Raw genomic sequence first — 23,580 nt, 5'->3', positions numbered from 1 at the left:
AACAGCACCCAGAGACTCCCCACCCTTTTGTTGTATTAACCATTGTGATTAAAATAGAGATAGAGGATGTATGTGGATGGATGCTTGGTGTGGATAATAACTGAATGATCAGGGAGGTGCCAGCCTAAGAATCCAGTGTCCATCGGCTGAAGAAGGTGTCAAGTGGAAATAACCAGAGGACCCCACCCGGAGGGCAGACTGGAATCCACCCAACAGCCTCAAGGATGGGAGAACCAAAGAACAAGATAACATCTTGGAGCCGTCAGGAATGTGCTATCTGCTGATTGATTCAGCAACAGCATGATGAAGCAATTCCCATAGACTGGCATAGGAAGAAATTCCTATAAAAATAGACTCTAAAAAGTGAGAACTTTGGGGTCTGATTCTGCAAACCAACTTCCAGGAGCATCAGATGAGCATCTGACAAGGCCCTGCTCCCTCCTCATGTCCAGGCCACCTGGCCAGTGACTTGGCATGAGCAACTCTAAGGCTGGTAACTATGATAACAACCTTGCAGAACCTGTGTGTGTGTGTGTGTGTATGTTTGTATGAATGAATGAATGAATGTGAGAATAAATTTGAGATTGAATGGAATGTTATAACTATAACTAACTGCTTACTATGATCCTTTCTGTATTCACAATAAATGTGGTATTTTGCCTTTTTCCCTTTAATAAGATCCTGCTGGTTTTTATTTTATTGGTTTCCAAGCAGGCTGTTTCCAAGCAGGCTCTTTCCCTGTTAGATATTTGTTAGATGCTTGGTGGTGGCAGCAATAAAGTCCAAGGGCAAAAGGTAAAATAGTTTGTACCTTGGTGAAGTTTTAACCTAAGCTGGTAAAAATAAGCTTAGGGGGTTTTTCATGCAGGTCTCCACATCTGTACCCTACAGTTCAGAGTGGGGAAGGAACCTTGACATAGGTGCTTTTGAAAATCCTGTTTGGTTCCTAACTCCCTATTCTACACCTATAGGCACTTAAATACCTTTGAAAATCTGGCCCTTGCTTCTTGTCCCCTCATGGTACGTAACACTAATTTAGACTCCCTTACATCCCCTTTTCTGAGGTGTTACATGTATTTGCCACCTCTGAAGTTTCCCTCATCTTTGGAATGATGTACATTACCCACAAGTTCAGCTAAACTTATTTAATAAAAGGCTTCTATACCATACTCCATAGCTCGAGTGTTCTCCACCTTCACTCAGTATTCCGAACTTTAGCCCTTAGTTATCACACAACTTAATACGCTGTACTTCCATAAAATGTCCTCCAAGAGGTTAATTATTCACACCCTAAAAACAAAACAAACCTCTTCTGTTTGCTCTTTTGGGAGAGCATGAAATAAAATTCAATTACACTTTCTGACTGCTCCAGCTTTACATAGAAGAGAACATTCTGTTGATGAAAATGTGGCAGCAGAAGTGCACTAGATGAAGGAGGAATGCTCAGAAAGGTAAATTCACTCCAGGGATTTATGAAATCTTACAACAGATAATTTTCAAAAGTTACCAACATTTGTTCTCATGTTTTAAAACATGCAGCTCTCCTTCATATCTAGATTGATAAAGTGAGCTATTTAATAGCCCAAGAGCATAACTTCCATATGTCTATTGTAAGATGGATGACTGAAGAAGTTTATCATCCAATATCCAATTCTTAAAGCCATTCTGTGTAATATTTCAGTTGTTTATTGAACTTTTTTTTTTTTGTTAACATCTATTCATCCTTTTGAAAACACCAATATTATCCTTTAAGACTGAACTCTGAATTACATGGAAATGTCCTGAGTTACGTGAGATGATATTAGGTGCCTTGCGAGAAATAAGACAATGTTTATGGCATTAGCCACAAAAGAAAGAAACAGACATTTACACTAAAAAAAATTTACAATCAATATTTATTGAGACTACTACAACAAAAAGTGATAAAAGAAAAAGAGCGTGAATGACTATGTTTTAATTCTTTGATGGATTATATTTGAGATTGTTTTCTCTCTTCCATTTAAAAATGGATTTTGTTTTGTATTTCTGTGCTTTATGCGACATTAAAATACATTTTTAAAAAGTCAGCTAGAATGCATACAAAGAAAATAAAAAGGTTTTGGCTTTTTACTCTGCAGACCTCCCAGCAAATGTTAAATGAGTAGGTAACTCCTTAGGATTGTAAAATAAATCTTATGTAAATTTAGAATTAAATTTTTGTGAAATCCAAAGGTTAAAAGATTTAAGAGCTTTTGCAACGATACATAGATTTTAAAAGCTTTGTTTTCTTTACAGTATCACATCAAAATCACACAGAAGACCCCAGTGATCGCTGGGAAATCTACCACAGTCTAATTTTTCTAGTCCAATTAAGTCCAAACTCCGTGGAATAATTTGTCCCCCTTCTGCTGCAGTTCGGAAGAATATGCGATCAAATCGGAACTTACATTTGTAACTTGCATCCAGGTTAGAATTGCAGTTTGTGTCCCATGTATAACGGCAGTGCCCTGGTTTGCCCAAAAATTCCCATATGTCCAAAATATTGTTAGGTAAGCCACCTACTTGAGTAACCTAAAGAGAGAAAAAATGGAACAACATTATACCCGCTAATGCCTTTAATGTAATATGCATGACAATCATTTGCTGAACCTAGAATTTAGATATTACAGCACATTGTTTTTCTGCACAGCACCAGCTACAACAGGAAATCACAACTATTTAAACACTATTTAAAATAGGATAGCCCCTTAAGAATTTAAGAAATATATAAAAATATAAACCACCTAAGACTGACTGTTCATGTTGCACTTCCCAAATCAAAGTGTGTGTAAGAAACCACTGCATTTTTAAGTGATTAAACCTGATCATGCAAGACTGGGTCTTTAGTAATACTTAACACCCTCAGTTGGAACCCTGGTAACCAATTTTTCAGAAGTGACCTTATTTTCAGTCCCTCCATTTTCAGTTGCTCCAAGTTAAACACATAGGATCTGACTTTCCAGAAGTATTGAGTACCAAAGCTCTTGCTAATTTCAACTTGAAGTGTCAGTGCTCAGCATCTCTGAAAATTGAGTGCTAGATTTCCAAAGTTGGGCAACTAAAAATGTGGCACCCAGAATTAGGTTATTTCTGAAGATTACAGCTTGCACATAGACTCTGTGTATTTCTTTAGAGGAGCAACACAAAGCCAATTGGGGAGGAAAAACCACCATCTCTTTTAATTTTGATGTCACTTCAGCTGTAACATTGCTCCAAAGTAGACATGCACAATCAAGCCTAAACGTCATCTACTAGGCAGCAACCTCACTTGTCCCAGTTTCACTTTTTCACTTAATGGATGGGGTTGCTACAGGTATGTCTACACAGCAGCTAGACACTCCTCACTGGCCATGCCAACCTACTCGGCCCTGTTTCATTACTGTGTAGATGTCTGGGCTACAGCTAGAGCCCAGGCAATAGCACCCTATGAGGTGGGAAGGTCCCAGAGCTTGGGTTCCAGCCTGAGCCCAGAAGTCTACACAGCAATGAAACAGCCTGCACAGGCCGAGTTCTGTCAGCCTGCATAGGCCAGCCGTGGGTTTTTCTTTGCTGTGCAGAAATACCTTAGATGGCACACCTGTGCATGTTTGAGTGTAGAAAGCTCAACATCTCTGTTATGTATAACTGATTTGTGGGAAAAGTCACTGTATCCTATAAAAAGGAGGAAACCCCCCAACAGAGTTCAAAATGGTGGTTTGGTCTCAAAATAATTCTAAGCGGTTTACTGCTATTCACCTCATGATCTCTTAGGTTTGTATCCCCTCCAAATATAATGGTAGTTGACTCTGATGCCTCCTGCATTGTCTTTAACACCTGCCTCAGTTGATTTAGGCGTTCCTTGGCATGACCTTTTGTGCTCTCTAGATGGGAAGTCATAAGGCAGAGTTCATTACCAGATATATTCACCTGTTAGACAAAGAAAGAAATATTAAACCATACACCGTGGAATACAGTTGAAGGCCAAAGACAAAACATACTGTTCAAATATTGAACAGGAACATTCTTCTGCTTGTTAAAACTGCTATTATACAGGATAGAAGTGATTTACAACTTGATATTGGGCCTCTCTAATTCTGCTGTCATAAGTGAGGTTTTTGACAGTGAATGTGCCACTAGCAGCAGGCTTAAACGTTGATTTTTAACTAAGAATTCAAATCCGGTTCAGTTCACAGCTTATATATGGCAAGAAATACTCCGCACCCTAAAATCTTTCAGGACATTTTGCTGAGCAGGACAAGGGCATCCTTTTTTAAAGTTCCTTTATGAGGGCAGAATTTTCAACTTTTTATTCCAGAGCCATGCTAACCACTCTAAGCTTAAGACTGGAAGTGGCTTTCAGTTAAAAAGCCAATGCTGACCTCTACTTCAACCCAAGTGAAACAAGTCTCCCCAAAATTTAATGTGTTATCTTATACTAAGGTAGAATATTTTTTTTTGAAAAGTCTGAGGTATATATATAACTATTTGAAAGATAGAAAGGTTGTAAATATGCATCAGTAACTGAAGGGGAAATATTAACAAGATGTATTTTTAAAAAAACCAACACACTTGCATATCTGGAAAGTCAAAAGTTTAGGTTTAGTTCACATTATCTGGGTGGTTTTGGTTTTCTTAAAGTATACAAATGCAGAGAAGGTATCCCAAATCATCTAACTTTGCCCTTCTTTTCCTACTATTCTATGCTCCCTCTGTGTAAAAAGTTCATGTCTGGCAAGTATGACGGCTAAACCCTTTACTTTGGTGGTCTGGTAAAAACCACTGCAGCATAACTTTGCTAGACACTAAAAATCACAGACTGAACCATGGACACTGGATTTATATCTTATTACAATATCTATAACCCACCAACAACCTGCCCCCCTCCTGCTGCCTATCCCCCACCCTTCCTTTCCCTCCTATGTCTGAAGGGGTAACAACAGGTCACTTCACCTTGAAATACATGTTAACTGCCTATGCTAAACAATCTGTGCCACCTTGTATTTAGCTATGACACTCCAAGTATGTCTAAACTGCAATTAAAAACCATGGCTGGCCTATACCAGCTTACTTGGGCTCAGGCTAAGGGCTGTTCAGTTGAGATGTAGACATTCAGGCTCTGGCTCCAGCCCAAGCTCTGGGATCCTCCCACCTTGAAGGGTCCTAGAGCCCTGGCTCCAGTCTGAGCCCAAATTACACCACAACTAAACAGCCATGCAGCCTAAGCCCTGCAAGTCTGAGTCAGCTGGCACTGGGTAGCCACAGGTTTTTAATTGCAATGCAGACATACCCTTTGAGTATATTTTCCAGACCTGAAGAGCTCTGCATAAGCTTGAAAGCTTGTCTTTGTCACCAACAGAAGTTGGTCTAACAGATATTACCACAGCCACCTTGTCTGTCTAATATCCTGGGACCAACACAGCTACAACACTACTGCATATTGCAGCTGGGGACATATCAGACCTTGTATACTTTGCAGTTCTACCAGCAGTTGTGGACAACTTAATCTGTACCTATTCTTGGCTTACTCAGGCTAATGGCAAGAGTATTTGAGGTTTAAGAAGCCCGCAGCAGAACAGACTTATACTCCTGTCCTGTGGTAACCATTTAAATAGTTAAACAACAACTAGTGTGTCTGATGCGGAGAAAATCTAATGAGAAGGTGCACTGGAATTTCATAAGTTTGATATGCATACCAAAGATCTAAGAGGTACAATACTGAAGGTCTCCCTTGTTGCGGGAGGGTGAAGTGAGGGATAATCTCTGAGTAGGTGACACATTGTGGGTTGAGAATGGTACAGGAGAATGGAGTAATGTGACTTATATACACACATTTGTTGGGGGTAGCATGATTTGGTAAGAGCGTGGATATGTGTAAGAGAGTACAGATAAAATTGTTTGATGCATCCTTTCTAGTGTTTTTATTGGAGACTTCAAATCTAAATGCCCTACTTTTCAAGTTATTTTTTCTCTTAAATTATAATGATCTGTTGATGCTTTTTCCCTTCAAATTAGTACCCATATTTACAAACTTAACTCCAGACTAAGAAACATTTGTCACCTTAAATTAGACATTCAACTGCTTTGTAATATATAGTGACCCACTTACATGCACAACTAATAGGTTTCTCATCATGGAGGTTGTTGGGAAAGGTATTATTTCTTGCCTTAAAAACTTCACTCTTGATTTTTTCAGCATTATGGCAGTGAAATAACCATCTATATTACCTAAAGAGGAATAAGGAAAGAAAAGTTCAGTGCTGTATGCACCATATTCACCCATCCCTTCATATAGAAGAATTACCGTATATACTCGTTAATAAGCCAAATATTTTTAGTAAAAACATGACGCATCAAAGAGCGGGAGTCTGCTTATGTCATAAATATAAAGGGAAGGGTAAACCCCTTTGAAATCCCTCCTGGCCAGGGGAAAGCTCCTCTCACCTGTAAAGGGTTAAGAAGCTAAAGGTAACCTCACTGGCACCTGACCAAAATGACCAATGAGGACACAAGATACTTTCAAAAGCTGGGAGGAGAGAGAGAGAAACAAAGGGTCTGTGTGTCTGTCTGTATGCTGGTTTCTGCCAGGGATAGACCAGGAATGGAGCCTTAGAACTTTTAGTAAGTAATCTAGCTAGGTACGTGTTAGATTATGATTTCTTTAAATGGCTGAGAAAAGAACTGTGCTGAATAGAATAACTATTTCTGTCTGTGTATCTTTTTTGTAACTTAAGGTTTTGCCTAGAGGGGTTCTCTATGTTTTGAATCTAATTACCCTGTAAGATATCTACCATCCTGATTTTACAGAGGGGATTTCTTTATTTCTATTTACTTCTATTTTTTATTAAAAGTCTTCTTGTAAAACACTGAATGCTTTTTCATTGTTCTCAGATCCAAGGGTTTGGGTCTGTGGTCACCTATGCAAATTGGTGAGGCTTTTTATCCAACATTTCCCAGGAAAGGGGGGGTGCAAGTGTTGGGAGGATTGTTCATTGTTCTTAAGATCCAAGGGTCTGGGTCTGTAGTCACCTAGGCAAATTGGTGAGACTTTTTACCAAACCTTGTCCAGGAAGTGGGGTGCAAGGTTTTGGGAAGTATTTTGGGGGGAAGGACGCGTCCAAACAGCTCTTCGCCAGTAACCAGTATTAGTTTGGTGGTGGTAGCGGCCAGTCCAAGGATAACGGGTGTAATATTTTGTACCTTGGGGAAGTTTTGACCTAAGCTGGTAAAGATAAGCTTAGGAGGTTTTTCATGCAGGTCCCCACATCTGTACCCTAGAGTTCAGAGTGGGGGAGGAACCTTGACAGCTTATAAACGGGCCTACACCAAAATTTGATGATTTTAAACTCTATGAAAATCACTGAATTGAATATCTAATACATTGTCGTTTTGTTTACCTGGAGCCCCTAAGTTCCCTGTGGCTGCGGTTCACCATTCCCAGCCAATGGGAGCTGCGGGAAGTGGCAAGCCAATTCCCGCAGCTCCCATTGGCTGGGAACGGTGAACTGCGGCCACAGGGAGCTGAGGGGCTTTGTGCCTGTGAACGCTCCAGGTAAACAAAGCGTCCCAACTCGCCAGCGGCTTACCCTAACGGGCCGGGCGCCAAAGTTTGCCAACCCCTGAAATATAGGGTCGGCTTATGAAAGGGTCATACAGTTTTTACTATTTTTACCTATCCATCTTGGGGGGTCAGCTTATAAATGAATGGGCTGATGAACGAGCATATACAGTATATATTTTCACAGAGATCTTTTCAGGTTGCACATTTCTTATCCTAATCCATACAACATGTAGCTATTTTCAGTAATAGTGAAGGATCAGAAAAATGAATTAATTTTAACTCTGTCCTTCATCTTAAAGTCTGTCTTTCTAAAAGAAAAAAGCTAGAAGAAAGTGACAGTTAATATGTTCATTTATAATTTGCATCAAACTGGATTCCAGAGTTTAGAAGCCAAGGAAATCCATTTCACTGATTCCTTCCCCTCCTTTTTCCTTTCAACTTCTACCAACGGTCAGAGGGGTATTAACAAGCTAGTGAGTAGAAAACAACTTTTTTTTTGTTTCTTCTATCCATTTGAACCAGATTTCTCAAATTTTTAGGCCTTCATTTTTTACCTGGAATGATTGTGTAACTGACTGCTCTCTTCTGTAGGTAACTGAAGTATGGTGGAATAACCTCCTGTAAAAACACCACATCTGGACTGTATCTGAAATCAGCAAGACAAGTTTACAATATAACTTTTAAAGCAGACACAGTTTTTCACATTGTAATGCCAAATGTAAACAGAGTAAGGTTTTGGGTGTAGGGCTGGGGTTTTTTAAACATGTGGAGTGCCTATGATGGTTTCCAAAGAAGCTCTGTCACATCTGTTGGCATGTAAAAATGCCACCATATTTGGAGGGGAAAAAAAGATTCAAATCTGTATTTTACCAACAAGTTACTAATAGGGGGGCCTAATTTCCTCACATAGATCTGGATCTCGAAAACAATTATGCAGGTGTCTAATTTTATGCACGTGGGGGAATTTAAGTTAGTGACTGAAAATATAGCTTCAGAGCACATTTAGAAGCCCTAAGATTTCTAGGAGAGTCCAATTAAGACCTATCACCTTTGTGATAACACCCCCCCAATCTCCCAGTCCAGACTGACAGGTAAAAGGGCAATTGTTCTCCTTAGCCTTGTCTACGCTAGACCTTTTTTAAAGATCTACTTCTGTTGCACTACTATCGGTGGCTCTCCTGTTGCTAGTGACACTGGACGCATTCATGTAGACAGGACACAGGCAGCAGCAGCTTGTCACCATTTTTATGTAAACATGCTCCGAGCAAGTACAGGGTTTGGTACTGGGATAATTTGCATGAAGGAAAAACATAGGGCCTTGTCTATTCACGAAAAATTGCACCAGTTTAATTATCAATTTAAAACTGATCTGATAAACCAATTTAAATGTATCTAAAAGGGTTAACATTTGTTTAAATTGGTTTAGTTTGCACTGCTAAATTACAATATTAAGCTAAACGATTACAGGCAAGGATCACACCTGTTTGAGTGTAATCCATCCATTTTATGGGTTTGCACTGATTTAACTAAGAAAAGTCATCAACTCAGCAGTTTTAGTGCATCTTCACAATTTTTACTGCATTCTACCTATTCTGCAAATTTTAGGTTTGCATTTTACACAAACGGTTGTAAAGTTATCCACTGCAAAGCCATCACAACAGACCAACTGAAGACTGTTGAACAGCAGCATTTTTAAGTTGGGAACTCTCTGTTCCCAACCCCACACACCTCAGCAAAGAATAAATGTCTCCAATGCAATGAGACTATTTAGTTGATAACATTTTTAAAAGAATATGGAAAATAAATGCAACCCCCATGTTCAGATTCACAGTTCAAAGTACAAGTAATATGGAAACAAGAAAACAGTAATGTCAACTCAGCCGCTTTATTTGTAATCAGGATTTTGTATTTCTGTTTTTCCTTTTGTGAGTGATCTTTTTGTGCTTTGTCTTAAACTACACACCATAAAATAATGCAAGTTGTGCAACAGAGTCAAGTTAATATTGTCACTGGAAGCACAGCATTTGTATTTCCTGACGTTATAATCTATTATTTCAATCCCACAACCTCCTGACTCATTACTATAGCTAGACATTTAAACATCAATTATGCTTATTTAAAAAAAAAAAGTTATATGTTACAGTGACTATCTGGCAAAAAGGCTTTTAGTACCAAAGCTTGCATATATTGGGAGATTAGGTTCAGAACCTCTTTTGGCCAACCAAATCACAGCTTTTAGTTAAGCTAGTTTAGGATTACACACATTATGAAGTTTCTGTATTATAGTATTTCTGTATTTGGTGCTTGGATACTTTGGGGGTATACATCCTATAGACTCTTAAAATAAGATACGATAGTTACAAGTCTAAATATTAAACTGACTTATAAAGGAGATAATACTTACAATGCTAAATAAGAGCAGACTCCTCTAGCTCTGTCGTCTTGATTTCCTAGATCCAGACCGTCAATATTCCAGGTAAGTAAAGAGAACCTGCTGTCATCTTCTTGTTGCCTGCAGTCTGCACTGTTCACTCCAGCACTACTAGTAGTAACATCAGCAGTCAGGTCAATACTAGAAAGAATATTTAAAATTTTTGCATTCAGTAAACTGAGCATTCCCCTGGAGTAACGTCCATCTTCTAAAGCAGAACATTTTTAGACCTCCCCAACTAAAAACCTATTATTGAACATACTGCAAAAATTAACATAAATTACTCTCTAATTTTAAAACATCTAAAATAAATACATTGACTGAGAACATATGCAACAATCACATGGTGCGGTTAGTATGTAGCTGTAATTAATGTTTTTCTTTTTCATTGCAGACACAAGACAAAGGGCTTGATTCTGATTTAAATTAAACCAGCTTAACACAACTAATTTAAATTCTCTCCAAACCTTTTAATCACCAAGGAGAATCTCAGGATACATGAAAGAATCTGAGCAGGTTTCATACCAGAAAAAGAAATAATGGTCACCTCGTTTTATATGTCTGTGTTCTGAAACTACTTTGATTCCTCTGTCTGTGTACACCTCCTCTAAAATATTAATGACTGTCTATTTTGCCATATTTCTTTGGGAAGAAGCACCCCAGTCTTCAGTGTTTCAAAGCTTAGGCCTGGTCTACACTACAGACTTTACTAAGATTAACCAGCATGCTTCTACAATGTAGTACACAGACTATATTGCCATATGACTTGAGTTTTCTTGTGTGATTGGGAGCAAACTATGCTCAAAACCTTGTTAAAGAGGTGTGCTCCAATTCAAGTTCCTGTAGTAAAGAAAAAAAGCTGTAGCACAGCTTGTCCCCATCAAAACTGGCAAGACAAGATCAAATGGTCTTTTAGGAAAGTTAGGGACACGATGGGATTTAATCATACTGCTTAGGCATAAACTTATTGTGAACATAAAAAGAAAAGGAGTACTTGTGGCACCTTAGAGACTAACCAATTTATTTGAGCATAAGCTTTCGTGAGCTACAGCTCACTTCATCGGATGCATACTGTGGAAAGTGTAGAAGATCTTTTTATACACACAAAGCATGAAAAAATACCTCCCCCCACCCCACTCTCCTGCTGGTAATAGCTTATCTAAAGTGATCACTCTCCTTACAATGTGTATGATAATCAAGGTGGGCCATTTCCAGCACAAATCCAGGGTTTAACAAGAATGTCTGGGGGGGCGGGGGGGTTAGGAAAAAACAAGGGGAAATAGGTTACCTTGCATAATGACTTAGCCACTCCCAGTCTCTATTCAAGCCTAAGTTAATTGTATCCAATTTGCAAATGAAGTCGGAGAACACTTCAATCTCTCTGGTCACGTGATTACAGACATGAAAGTTGCGATATTACAACAAAAAAACTTCAAATCCAGACTCCAGCGAGAGACTGCTGAATTGGAATTCATTTGCAAATTGGATACAATTAACTTAGGCTTGAATAGAGACTTGGAGTGGCTAAGTCATTATGCAAGGTAACCTATTTCCCCTTGTTTTTTCCTACCCCCCCCCACCCCCCAAGACGTTCTTGTTAAACCCTGGATTTGTGCTGGAAATGGCCCAACTTGATTATCATACACATTGTAAGGAGAGCGATCACTTTAGATAAGCTATTACCAGCAGGAGAGTGGGGTGGGGGGAGGTATTTTTTCATGCTTTGTGTGTATAAAAAGATCTTCTACACTTTCCACAGTATGCATCCGATGAAGTGAGCTGTAGCTCACAAAAGCTTATGCTCAAATAAATTGGTTAGTCTCTAAGGTGCCACGAGTACTCCTTTTCTTTTTGCGAATACAGACTAACACGGCTGTTACTTTGAAATTGTGAAGATAGGACCTCTAACCAAAATACTTCCTCTCTACAACTTTTAAACATTAGTAAGTTATGCACTGCTGCCAAGCTTAGTGCTTTAAAGACAAGATGATAAGATCCATGCCTTAAGGAGCTTCAATCTAAAGTGCACAAAAAGAGACCAGGGTTGTGGGTGCTCTAGGGATATAACAAAGTAAATAAGAGCTATAATGGGCATGCATTTCCAAGACTTCCCTGCCAAGATGAAATTTTATGGTTATACTATAATGTGAACTCACATCATCATTTTAATGTAGCTATAAAAACATGGGTGTTTGCTTAGTAGTGGAAAGCTAACCAAAGCAGTATATTTTCTAAAAGGACTTGGAAGAGGGAGGCTATCCCAGACATAGACTATGTCTACAGTAAGATATTTCTATTAAGATTTCCCAATTCAGTCCCACTAGTGGAAGCTAAGTGCATGCTGTGCTCCAGTTGTCAACCTGTGCTCCATCTACACTAGTCTAACACTGAACTGATATTGAGAAATTTTAGCAAAAATGTATCAGGCTTTGTCTACATGGGAAAGTTACACTGGGATAACCTCTTAAATGAATTTAGATTGACATAATTAAAGTAATGACCTATGTGCCTGATCAACCTGATTGCCTTCTATGATGAGATAACTGGTTTTGTGGATATCGGGAAAGTGGTGGACGTGATATACCTTGACTTTAGCAAAGCTTTTGATACAGTCTCCCACAGTATTCCTGCCAGCAAGTTTTAAAAAAAGCACGGATTAGATGAATGGACTATAAAGTGGATAGAAAGCTGGCTAGATCGTCAGGCTCAACGGGTAGTCATCAACGGCTCAATGTCTAGTTGGAATCAAGCAGAGTGCCCTAGGGGTCAGTTTTGTTCAATATCTTCATTAATGATCTAGATGATGGGATGGATTGTATCCTCAGCAAGTTCATGGATGACACTAAGCTGGGGGGAGAGGCAGATATGCTGGAAGGTAGGGATAGGGTCCGGAGGGACGTAGACAAATTGGAGGATTGGGCCAAAAGAAATCTGATGAGGTTCAACAAGGACAAGTGCAGAGTCCTACACTTAGGACAGAAGAATCCCAGACATCACTACAGGCTGAGGATTGACTGGCTAAGTGGCAGTTCTGCAGAAAAGGACCTGGGGATTACAGTGGACGAGAAGCTGGATATGAGTCAACAGTGTGCCCTTGTTGCCAAGAAAGCTAACGGCATATTGGGCTGCATTAGTAGGAGCACTGCCAGCAGATTGAGGGAAGTGATTATTCCCCTCTATTTGGTACTGGTGAGGCCACATCTGGAGTATTGTGTCCAGTTTTGGGCCCTCCACTACAGACAGGATGTGGACAAATTGGAGAGAGTCCAGTGAAAATTATTAGGTGGCTGGGGCACATGACTTCCAAGGAGAGGCTGAGGGAACCGGGCTTATTTAGTCTGCAGAAGAAACGAGAGAGGGGGGATTTGACAGCAGCCTTCAACTACCTGAAGGTGGGTTGCAAAGACGATGGAGCTCGGCTGTTTTCAGTAGTACCAGATGACAGGACAAGGAGTAATGGTCTCAAGTTGCAGAGGGGGAGCTCTAGGTTGCCTATTATGAAACACTTTCTCACTAGGAAGGTGGTGAAACACTGGAACAGGTTACCTAGGGAGGTGGTGGAATTTCCTTCCATAGAGGTTTCTAAGGCCTGGCTTGACAAAGCCCTGGCTGGAATTGATCCTACTTTGAGCAGGGGGTTGGACTAGATGACCTCCTGAGGTCTCTCCCAACCCTAATCTTCTATGACTTTAAGACAGTCCGCACACATGCTGTAGCGCAGGGATACATGAAACAAACCCAGTTTACCAGCAGACAGCAGACAGACAGACACAGGATGCACAGACGCGGTGGGGGCGGGAGGAGGGCAATCAGAGGGGGAGAGATTCACACGGGGGTGGATCTTGAGACGCCCCTCGCCTTTGGGAAGGAGCTTCACAGCGGGGGACGAGCAGCATCAGCAACGCTAGCAAAGCGGAGCCGCGGGGCCTCCCCTGCAGCTGCAAGGTGCTGGCCAAGAGGGGAGGGAGGCAGACGAGGGGGGTGCTGGGCCGGGGGCCCGGCTACCGCCTTCCCTGCGAGCTTGAGTCCCCCCCCGCGCCCGCCCGCGGCGTCGCTCACCAGGTCTCCGGCGGGGCGCGGGTCCTCCCGCCCACGTCTCGCTGGTCCACGGGCGGCTCGAAGTAGGCGTTCAGCGCCCTCTGGAAAGCAAAGGAACGGGAGTGAGGGCCCGGCGCGGCAGCAGCAGCCCACAGCCCGTCCCGCGCCCGGGCCCTACCTGCATGTGCCAGTCGTTGTCCGCCAGGCAGCAGCGAGCCAGGGCCAGGTCGCTGCCGGTGATGGAGGCGAACTCGGCGCACAGGAGCTTCCTGCGCTTCGGCAGGGGCTGCGCCGCCGCCGCCGCCGCCTCCTCCTCCTGGGGCCGGGGCAGCGTCGCCTCCTCCTCCTCCTCCTCCTCTCGGGGCCTGGGCCGGGGCCGCGCCTCCTCCTCGGGCCGGGGCCGCTCCTCCGCCTCCTCCGGCTGCGGCCCCGTCTCCTCCTGGGGCCGCTCCTCGAGCAGCCCCTCCGCTGCGCTCCCGCCCTCCATGGCTCCGCTCGCGGGCTGCCCTACCCCGCCCCCCCCCTACCGGCCACCCCCGAGCAGCGCGCCTGCGCAGCACTCACCCAATCCCAGCGGCCCTACTAGCGGACGCACGTTCCGAGGGCAGCGTTGCGGGGGGAGGGGTGAAGGGGGCAGCGAGCTCAAGCCCCGCCCCACGGGGGGGGTCCCGCGAGCCCCGCGTGGGGCGCGCGCGCGTGACCTACGTGAACGTTCGGCCTGTGGAACGTGGTAAATCGAGGCGGGGTGGAACCAGGCTACTGTGGCCCCGGGAGAGGGCCAGGGAGAGCGCGCGGGGCGGGGCCAGCCTCGCCCCCTTCTCGTGCTGCGTGTTTTGAAGGTCACCCAGCCTCTTGTTGCTGCAGCTGCTCCCAGCCCCGCAGAACTCACTCGGTGCGCCCGGTTCCGGGGGACTCTTCCCCGCCGGCTGGAGCAGGTGCCCCACGCCGCGCTCTCTGCGGAAGAGGGACGTCGCCACCAGCCTTTCAACCATGACCTCCTTCACGATCCACTCCTTCCGGGAGATGATGAAAGTCTTGCTGAGCTCATCCAACTTTGATCGGGTGTTAAGTAAGGTGTGGTTGTAGGTAGGAATGGATTGATGCTTGGCACTTGCGTAGCTTTTGTTCTATGAGGAGTTTCAGAGTAGCAGCCGTGTTAGTCTGTATTCGCAAAAGAAGCGAGGGGTACTTGTGGCACCTTAGAGACTAACAGATTTATTTGAGCCTAAGCTTTCCTGCATCCAGTGAAGGGAGCTGTAGCTCATGAAAGCTTATGCTCAAATACTCCTTTTCTTTTTGTTATATGAGGAGTGCATCCTCCAGAGTGTATCAGCAGTTGGTGTGTAGATATTAAACATATACATATGTAGGTTTGGCAGAATTCGATTTTTTTTTGTATAATTTTGATGGATACTGTCAATGTTTATTTTAAAGCATCTTTCTATATTTAAATTTGCACAGTTGTGGGAAAATTCTGGGGGCGATTAAACAATGATTATTTAATGTAGCTGTTGAGATTCAAAAAGTTAAAGCACATGTCAACAAAACATGTCAAAGTATGGAAAGTAAATAACCTGAAATCATACTCTAAATTCTCTATCCGCATTTTTCTTGCTTTACTTGTCTGTACATTTTGATTATTATGGATGGAAATATTTTATCAGTAAAAATCTAATCCATCTAAGTCAGTGGTTTTCAACCTGTAGTCCATAGACCCTTCTGGGTCCATAGGCTATGTCTAAGGAGTCAGCGAATGGTTGGCATTACCATAGAACAGTGTTTTAAAACCCATGGTCTGCAGACTACACCTAAGATTTCTAAAGGGGTCTGTACCTCCATTTTAAATTTTTTAGAGGTTTACTAATGAAAAAAGGTTGAAAACCACCGTTCTAAACCTATATATATGCAGCACAAAGTCACTGTCTTGAGAGACTTACAAACTAAAATCCCAGTTGGATCTTCTCAGTTTAAATCCATAGGATTGTAGTAGGGGCCTGTCCATTCTAGGAGATGCAATTGCAAAATTGAGGCCAAAAAGTATGATCCTGCAAGCTCTCACATGAGTACTGCTTCCTTACATGAGAATTCAGTGGGACGAGTTGCATGATTTAGGCCTACTTTTGTGAATAAGGGTTTGCAGGATCTATTCCTGATTGGCCAGTACACAGAAAAAGGGGGTGGGATGCAATGAAATGTTTAGACGGAATTCTGACTTTTTAAACTGCTGCTGTCTGAATCCATGATATCCAGAATTTGTATTTAGGCCTCTATCTGACATTTGTACTGAAAGTAAAATTCTTTTTCTTGAACCCTGACTTTCCAAAATAAATTGTCCCCTGACGCGTTTGTAAATGTCAGGAGCGACTTATGGTTTGGATTGTTCAGATTAGGGTTTTTAATAATCAGTATTCTTCTCCTCTTCGTGCTATATTTTAACAGACTAGGCAATAACACAGGAGAGGTTGTTTAAAATGTTATTTCACAATAGCTATAATACCTTTCTGTTTTAGGGGCTTTCTAGCAGTGGCTGAAGCCAGGCCTACATCTAAAATTTAGGTTGACCTATCTATGCTGATCAGAGGTGTAAAAAATTCACACCCTGAGAGACATCGTTAAACTGACCTAATCCCCAGCGTAGACAGCACTAGATTGATGGAAGAATTTTTCTGTCAACTTAACTGCTGTTTCTCGGAGAGGTGGATTTAGTAGAGCAACAAAATAACTCCTTCAGTTGATGTAGTTAAATGTCTTCTCTACAGTGGTTCACCTGCACCACTGTAATGTTTCTAATACAGACATACCCTTGGAACTCCATTGTAGGGGTTTTTTTTAAATGTTTCAGTGATACCAATCAATAGTGAACTGATAATGTTATGAATATATTCGTCAAAAATAGGACATACATATGCCATCTTTAGTAGAATATTACTACTTCCAAATGTATAGTAAGAATCTCTTACTGAAATAACTTAGTATTTCCACCTCTGTGACATTTCATCCTAAAGCCACTTTGAATGATTTATTTAAAAAATAATTTTGCAGGGATGAATGTAGTTACAGAAACTGTACTTTTCCCAGTTTTGTGGGGCACCTTATGTCCACTGTTCTCATTTTGTAATATGCAAAATTTTCAGTTGTTCCAACTGGAATCAAGAGAATGTATTTTAAATGCTGTAGAATAACAACTTCTATGCATTAGAATCAATTAACTAGCCTCTTGGGGCTTGTCTGCATGGGGAAATTTACCTACATAATTATTCTGCTATGGTTATTCAGTACCTTCCCATGTGGGCATTTTTATTCTCAGAATAAGAGTTCAACACAGGGAGTTATACTAGTGTAATTATACTAGTAAATTTTCCCATGGTGAAGCCCTGAATATGTTGGGCTAACACTTCAAAGTATTCCTTTCAAAATACTGATTTAGTTCCATTATTTAAATTGATGTTGCTTCACTTTAAGGATTACTCAGACATTGCTGATTTTCATTCTGTCAACAAGAGGCTACGCAACTGTGCTAGCCAACAATGTGGGGAAAAATCAAAGCAAACACTTAGTAGTAACTTTCTATTAGCTTTAAGCCAGGTATAAAGTCAGACAAGTCAACTTTCCATTTTGAATAGAGTTCAGTAGAGTCTGAATCAAGCAACTACTGAAATCTCAAGATGATTACAATAAACTGACAGTGTCCATATTTGAGACACAAGATGGGTGAGGTAATATCTTTTATTGAACCAGCTTCTGTTAGTGAGAGAGACAAGCTTTTGAGCTTACACAGAGCTCTTGTTTAGGTGAAGTTGGTCCAGTAAAAGAACAGGTTTAAGAATTTTATTAAGATTATGTTAAAATAAAAAGAAAACGGTATATTATTCACCCATTTTGTTTCACCAATATCCTGGAACCGACATGGCTACCCCAACACTGCATACAATGTGCATATTTGTTTTTATAGGAGGTATACATTTCCCTAGGGAAACAATTTGCAACTGGAGATTTATAGAAACATCTGGCTTGACACTTAAACCATAATGGTTTAATCCTTTATTTTTCTCTTCCCCTCATTAGTCTAAAAACTGAACCAAGATTTACTTTCAAGTTGGTCTGTTTACTTTGAGAGCAGTCACTAGACTCGTAATTGTCCGTATGTTTCTCCTTATTGAGATTTTGAGTTAATAGAATTTTGTTCCTCTTTTCTGTTTGTTCAGATGACAGTTCTTTCTGCAACTCCTGGAAAGGTTGTTTGTGAAATGAAAATAGAGGAGGAGCACACAAACAGAGGTGGCACCTTGCATGGAGGTTTGACTGCCACACTGGTAGATGTAGTGTCAACAGCAGCATTGTTGTACACAGAAAGAGGAATACCTGGGGTCAGTGTGGATATGAACATTACGTATGTATTGAACATGCTTACTGTCAAATGTTAGATCTTAATGTTTGATGTGTTCTACTAACAGGGCCTGGATTCTGCTAAGTTTCTTTTCCATGATCTAGCTACCACTTTAGTGACAAACTGCAGTCTATTCTGAAAGAACAACTTCTAATAAAGTCATTATAGATCCTGTTTGGGAATATCATCATGTGGTTGAGACACTAGTTTGAGGCACTCAAATGTTCTTTAAGCTCCCTCTTTTATTATGTTTGGTTTAATGCCTTAGTTACTTCTAGGTAACAAAGTCCAAATTCTATAATCTTCTCATGCATGGAATTTCAGTGGGAATATCAGTGTGAACTCTGCCTGAGGAGAAGCTGCAAGATTCAGGCCTGTGAAAAGGTGCAAGAGGTTAAGTACAAACTGACTATGGTAGCTCCTTCAAAAAATAATTTTAAACGGATGAATGTTCCCTGATTTGTAGCATGTTGTTGTATAAAACAATTGTTCTGTTTTTCATTCAAGATACATGTCTGCTGCTAAGACTGGGGAAGAGATATTGATCACTGCTCAGATTTTGAAGCAAGGAAGAAGTCTTGCCTTTGCCAGCGTGGATGTAACGAACAAGGCAACGGGAAAGCTTGTGGCACAAGGCAGACATACAAAACACCTTGGGCATTAATATAAGAAAATTATATCTAAAAAGGAAAGTTTGTGCTTAAGATGCTAGCATTGAATTTTTTTTTTTCTAATTTAAGCTGTATCAAGTCACCACGACATGAAGGCAGTTAAGAGGTCTATGTAAAATGAATTGGTCTCAGTCCCATTCCTAGTGGACAAGTGTTCACATTGTAATTGGCACTAATTCTGAGCTTGTTGCAGTCTTGGTAGAGAGACCAAAAACTGAAGAGACAGGAAGACCAATGTATTTCTTTTGTGCCTGAAGAGAAGGTCAATGTTCAGGCTCACTGGTGGGACTGGGTGGGGAAGCTTTCTGCTCCCATTCTGAACCTCTCTCATGAAAACATGGTTCCAGTCTCTAGGGCTGTCAGTTCATAACCTTTCAAAAACTAAAGCAACTAACAAACTGCATTTTTTTTTTGTCCTATGCTACCAAGTGTTAAAGTAACAGGTGTTACAAGTTTAGTATTGCTGTTTTAAATTATTAATCTGAAATAAGAATATTTTGCAAATGGGAAATGTAATACATTGAGAACATAGATAAGTCTTTATATCTGGCAAATGCCTAACTCATTAAAAAAATTCAATAAATATTCAAGAAGTACACCTTTAATAAAAGCTCTCATACTACTACATTAAGTAAGCTCATTCAGCCCGGATGAACAAACTATTTTCTCTGTGAAAAGTTGTATAGTTATATTGTGCTAGAGCAGTGTTTCTCAACCAGTGGCTCATGACCTCTAGGGGTGGGATTGTGCATCACAAAATGCAATCAGGAGCGTTATGAGGTGTTGAAAATTTCAAAACCATTCTGAAGCAAATTACATTTCCAAAATAACTTTAGCGGCAGCCAAAACCGTCAAAGTGTTTGAGGTCAAATAGTAGTAGTTGTATTAGAGAGTTATCACTGGCATTTTTTTATTCTTTAATATAAAATGCAAGGGGGTTAACTTTTTCTAAAATGACCATTACCTCCTTTTTAAAAATTAATGTATTTAAATATGGCATAGCTCTGTATTTAAAAGCTCTGTATATAAAAGTCTGTCATTCTTGCCAAGGCAAATTGACCCAGTCAGTGCTTTCTTCTTATATACAGTAAAGTGGGAAAAAAAATCTTTCCTATTTTTGCCATTTAATTCATTTTTAAAAAAAAAAAGCTTTTCCAGTGACCAGTATCTGTTTCATTTACAGAACTATCCTACATTAACCATTTAGTGAAAATCAATGTTAATGAATAGTATTACACCCACTTTGTTTTAACGGACTGAAAGAAAATCTGCCATTCTGTAATTATATACCTTTGTCTTAAAGAGGCTATTGCCTTATCTGTGCACTGAAACAAATCAAGCTCTGTCTGCATGCCATCTAATAAAAGCCTAGGCGCTTCCCACATGGAATCAAATACTGTTACTGCTGTAGAGGAGTAAATAATGAGGAAGTGATGAACTGAATATTTTATTTGCAAAAGTTGACTAAATTAATCAACTCTATGACTAAGGTTAAAAATTAATCAGTAAGGTGAACTATTGCAGCAAATAGTTTAGCCACTGCCCTCATATCAGTCAAAACTTCCATTTTCTTCATTGCTGCTTATGTTGGTGAGGGACTAGAGAATGAGCAGGTCTGTATTCAGAAGGCATCTGCATAGCTTTAGAAACAGAAATTAGACTCCACTGGGAGTCATCCTGTGTAATGACTGCAGGATCATGCCATTAGCATTTACTTTTGCTGTAACTCTAATACAGTCGTTCATGTTGCGTTAGTCCCTGTTGCATAATTAAGAAAATGGGACATAAGTGTTGTTAAGCAGGCCAGATGAATCTGTTAACTGATTTTTAAAGTATCTTTGAATGTTTATATTCCTCACAGTTTATGCCGTTTAATAAATGAAAATGGGGTGGAGGAGAGGAAGATGGCTTAAAAATGTTGGGTGGTGCTAGCACTTCATAGGTTCTCTATTCAAATCTCTCAGCTCTTGGTCTGTAGGCCAGAACCAGACCCTTACACGACCAGGGTTGCCAAGTCTCCAGGAATTAAAGATTGTCATGTGATAACCTTCAGGACTAGGCAATGCTATGCTCCACTACCTTACTGAGATAATCATTAAGTATTTTTAAGAATCTCATTACTTTCAAAAGTTATGGTGTATGAATTTAGCTTTTTATGCCACACATGCCTTTTCATTTTCTTTTGAAAAAGAATATTTAGTTTCTTTAGGGAAAGACTTACTAGAAGTATGTGAAGTGTCATCTTTGGGTGTCAAGTGATTTGATTAAAAATGTATGTGAAGCATTGCCATTTAGAGTTAAATCAGTGCTCACTGCAAACAGACTTCCATTTAGAACAATCTGGCAGATTGTCAAAGGCACTTCTCGTTTCCTGAAATGTTGTTTTGAGTGTTGAGAGTTTTAGGGGAAAAACAACACCTAACTGGAAAAAAAGAGTAGTCAGTGCTGTTAGATAACTGGATCTCTGATTGCCTGCACAGTCCCTGTGTCTATGCACCCAGCTAGCCGATTACCTACTGCCCTGAGACTGGCTTCTGTCTAATGACTACTTACTTTCAAACACTCATTTCTGGTCTCAGCAGAAGTAAAACTCTAGGGAAACAAATCATTGCTAGCAACAGTGAATGGCTGTGGATACAGAAGAAGAGCTATTATTATACAGACAGATCAGAAGAAGTTTTATGCTCTAGAGTAAGAAGCATGTGTAACGAGGTATGGAGAAACTTATCCGCACTAGTGTTCTCTTCATGCTTTTCTGACTTGTCTTGTGATTACTGCTATCCAAGCCCTTTGGCTGTACTTATGAAGCCTCTCGTTTTCATCACTTCCTTTCCCCTAATTAGCCCACAATAGTTTCACTTGGTCTGATCATTTTTATTCACTTACCTACATTCTTCCTTTATGTTATAATGCTGTTATAAATGTTTATAGGAATTATAGTGACAAAATTCAGAATTATTTTCTAGGGGGTAGATGCTGTATATCAGCTATTCATTCATACCATGTGAATGTCATATTTTAGACAGTTTGACTTTATACATGTAACCTGTTCAATAAAATAGAATTTACATTTATTTATATTGCACTCAGAGTCAGCTTCTGATATCCCTACTCTGAATAAGTTTCCCCAATTGAATTGGCAGAGATTATTTAAAATAAGGGACTAATCATTTTGAGTAAAGAGACCAGAAACTGAGTGCAAGTTAGTCATATATACCTCAGTGTAATAGCAGTAACAAGTAACTATGAAATAGAAATACCAGATCACATGTTAGTAAAAATGACAAAGCAGTAAGTGGAAAAATGCCAGATCTGAATGGTTTAAATTCGTGTATCAATATAAAAGGTTATTCTCTATCTGGGTTTATAACAAACACACCAAAAGATTGAGAATAATATTTTTGGACCTCCCCAGTGTCGAGGTCCCATTAAAAATAGGGAAATAGTTAATCCATACAGTTTGCACATTTGGTTAACAGTGTGGACATACAAAAGTTAACCTTACATATTCCCACACACACTGATGCACAAGACACATGGACTTTCTCCATATACATATAACTATAAAAAACCCTCAAAAGTTAAAGTTTAAAAAAGAATGTTAACATTTCAAAGTAAACACTAAACACAATCTTAATTTACTCCCATTTTGTATATGCATTAGGACACTGCCTTTCATTGCATAATCATATACTCTTTCCCACAAGACCCTTCAACGGAAAAAATATCAAGTGAACTCAGATGATCCTCTGCATTGTTCATCAGTGAGATTCACAACCATGGTTTTCAGAGCCACAGCACAGACCTTGACTATTTGAGCTGAAGGAGTAACTCCATTAGCTGGTGTACTATCCTGTGTAATGTACTGAATCAACAAGTTACATATAGAATCACAGACTTTAAGGTCAGAAGGGACCATTATGATAGTCTAGTCTGACCTGCACAACGCAGGCCACAGAATCTCACCCACCCACTCCTGTAACAAACCCCTAACCTAGGTCTGAGCTACTGAAGTCCTCAAATCGTGGTTTAAAGACTTCAAGGTGCAGAGAATCCTCCAGCAAGTGACCTGTGCCCCACGCTGCAGAGGAAGATAAAAAACCCCCAGGGCCTCTGCCAATCTGCCCTGGAGGAAAATTCCTTCCTGACCCCAAAATCTGGCAGTCAGCTAATCCCTGAGCATGTGGGCAAGACTCACCAGACACCCAGGAAAGAATTCTCTGAAGTAACTCAGATCCCATCCCATCACAGGCCATTGGGCATATTTACCGCTAATAGTCAAAGGTCAATTAATTGCCAAAATTAGGCTATCCCATCATACCATCCCCTCCATAAATTTATCAAGCTTAGTCTTGAAGCCAGATGTGTTTTGCCCCCACTGCTCCCCTTGGAAGGTTGTTCCAGAACATCACTCCTCTGATGGTTAGAAACGATCTAATTTCAAGTCTAAACTTCCTGATGGCCAGTTTATATCCATTTGTTTTTGTGTCCACATTGG

General features: G+C 40.5%; 2 protein-coding genes across 4 annotated transcripts; one reads left to right on the top strand and one right to left on the bottom strand.

Annotated features, from left to right (window-relative positions):
- Positions 1-1,877: 1,877 nt before the first annotated feature.
- TDP2 (tyrosyl-DNA phosphodiesterase 2) lies at positions 1,878-14,554 on the bottom strand. Its single transcript, XM_073331856.2, has 7 exons — positions 14,203-14,554; positions 14,046-14,125; positions 9,960-10,127; positions 8,110-8,201; positions 6,104-6,222; positions 3,754-3,924; positions 1,878-2,550 (listed from the first exon to the last, which is right to left on the bottom strand). Exons 1-7 carry the CDS (start codon positions 14,509-14,511, stop codon positions 2,269-2,271), a joined length of 1,221 nt encoding a protein of 406 aa, XP_073187957.2. The 5' UTR covers positions 14,512-14,554; the 3' UTR covers positions 1,878-2,268.
- Positions 14,555-14,874: 320 nt separating this feature from the next.
- ACOT13 (acyl-CoA thioesterase 13) lies at positions 14,875-23,342 on the top strand. 3 transcript variants are annotated; one of them, XM_073331863.2, is made up of 4 exons: positions 14,925-15,098; positions 18,230-18,391; positions 18,736-18,804; positions 18,919-19,033. In XM_073331863.2, the coding sequence occupies exons 1-4, from the start codon at positions 15,015-15,017 to the stop codon at positions 18,934-18,936; spliced, it is 333 nt and encodes a 110-aa protein (XP_073187964.1). In that variant the 5' UTR covers positions 14,925-15,014; the 3' UTR covers positions 18,937-19,033. The 3 variants fall into 3 exon arrangements, with proteins under 3 accessions (XP_073187961.1, XP_073187964.1, XP_073187962.1); XM_073331860.2 differs by lacking the exon at positions 18,736-18,804 and having other exon boundaries at positions 14,875-15,098; positions 18,230-18,414; positions 18,919-23,338; XM_073331861.2 differs by lacking the exon at positions 18,736-18,804 and having other exon boundaries at positions 15,021-15,110; positions 18,230-18,414; positions 18,919-23,342.
- Positions 23,343-23,580: the final 238 nt, after the last annotated feature.

The sequence above is a fragment of the Lepidochelys kempii genome, chromosome 2 (genome assembly GCF_965140285.1).
Source record: "Lepidochelys kempii isolate rLepKem1 chromosome 2, rLepKem1.hap1, whole genome shotgun sequence".
NCBI classification, from domain to species: Eukaryota; Metazoa; Chordata; order Testudines; family Cheloniidae; genus Lepidochelys; species Lepidochelys kempii.
Note: the sequence above shows the minus strand (reverse complement) of the source record. Positions and strands in the feature narration are given on the sequence as shown.

What these genes read in the sequence shown, in the direction of transcription:
- TDP2 (XM_073331856.2), bottom strand. Translation starts at nt 14,511, where the DNA reads ATGGAGGGCGGGAGCGCAGCGGAGGGGCTGCTCGAGGAGCGGCCCCAG. An exon ending in ACAACGACTGGCACATGCAG is followed by an intron (nt 14,126 to 14,202) that starts GTAGGGCCCGGG and finishes TTTGCTTTCCAG; the next exon opens with AGGGCGCTGAACGCCTACTT. An exon ending in CGCGCCCCGCCGGAGACCTG is followed by an intron (nt 10,128 to 14,045) that starts GTGAGCGACGCC and finishes TATTCTTTCTAG; the next exon opens with TATTGACCTGACTGCTGATG.
- ACOT13 (XM_073331860.2), top strand. Translation starts at nt 15,015, where the DNA reads ATGACCTCCTTCACGATCCACTCCTTCCGGGAGATGATGAAAGTCTTG. An exon ending in TTGATCGGGTGTTAAGTAAG is followed by an intron (nt 15,099 to 18,229) that starts GTGTGGTTGTAG and finishes CTGTTTGTTCAG; the next exon opens with ATGACAGTTCTTTCTGCAAC. An exon ending in AGTGTGGATATGAACATTAC is followed by an intron (nt 18,415 to 18,918) that starts GTATGTATTGAA and finishes TTTTCATTCAAG; the next exon opens with ATACATGTCTGCTGCTAAGA.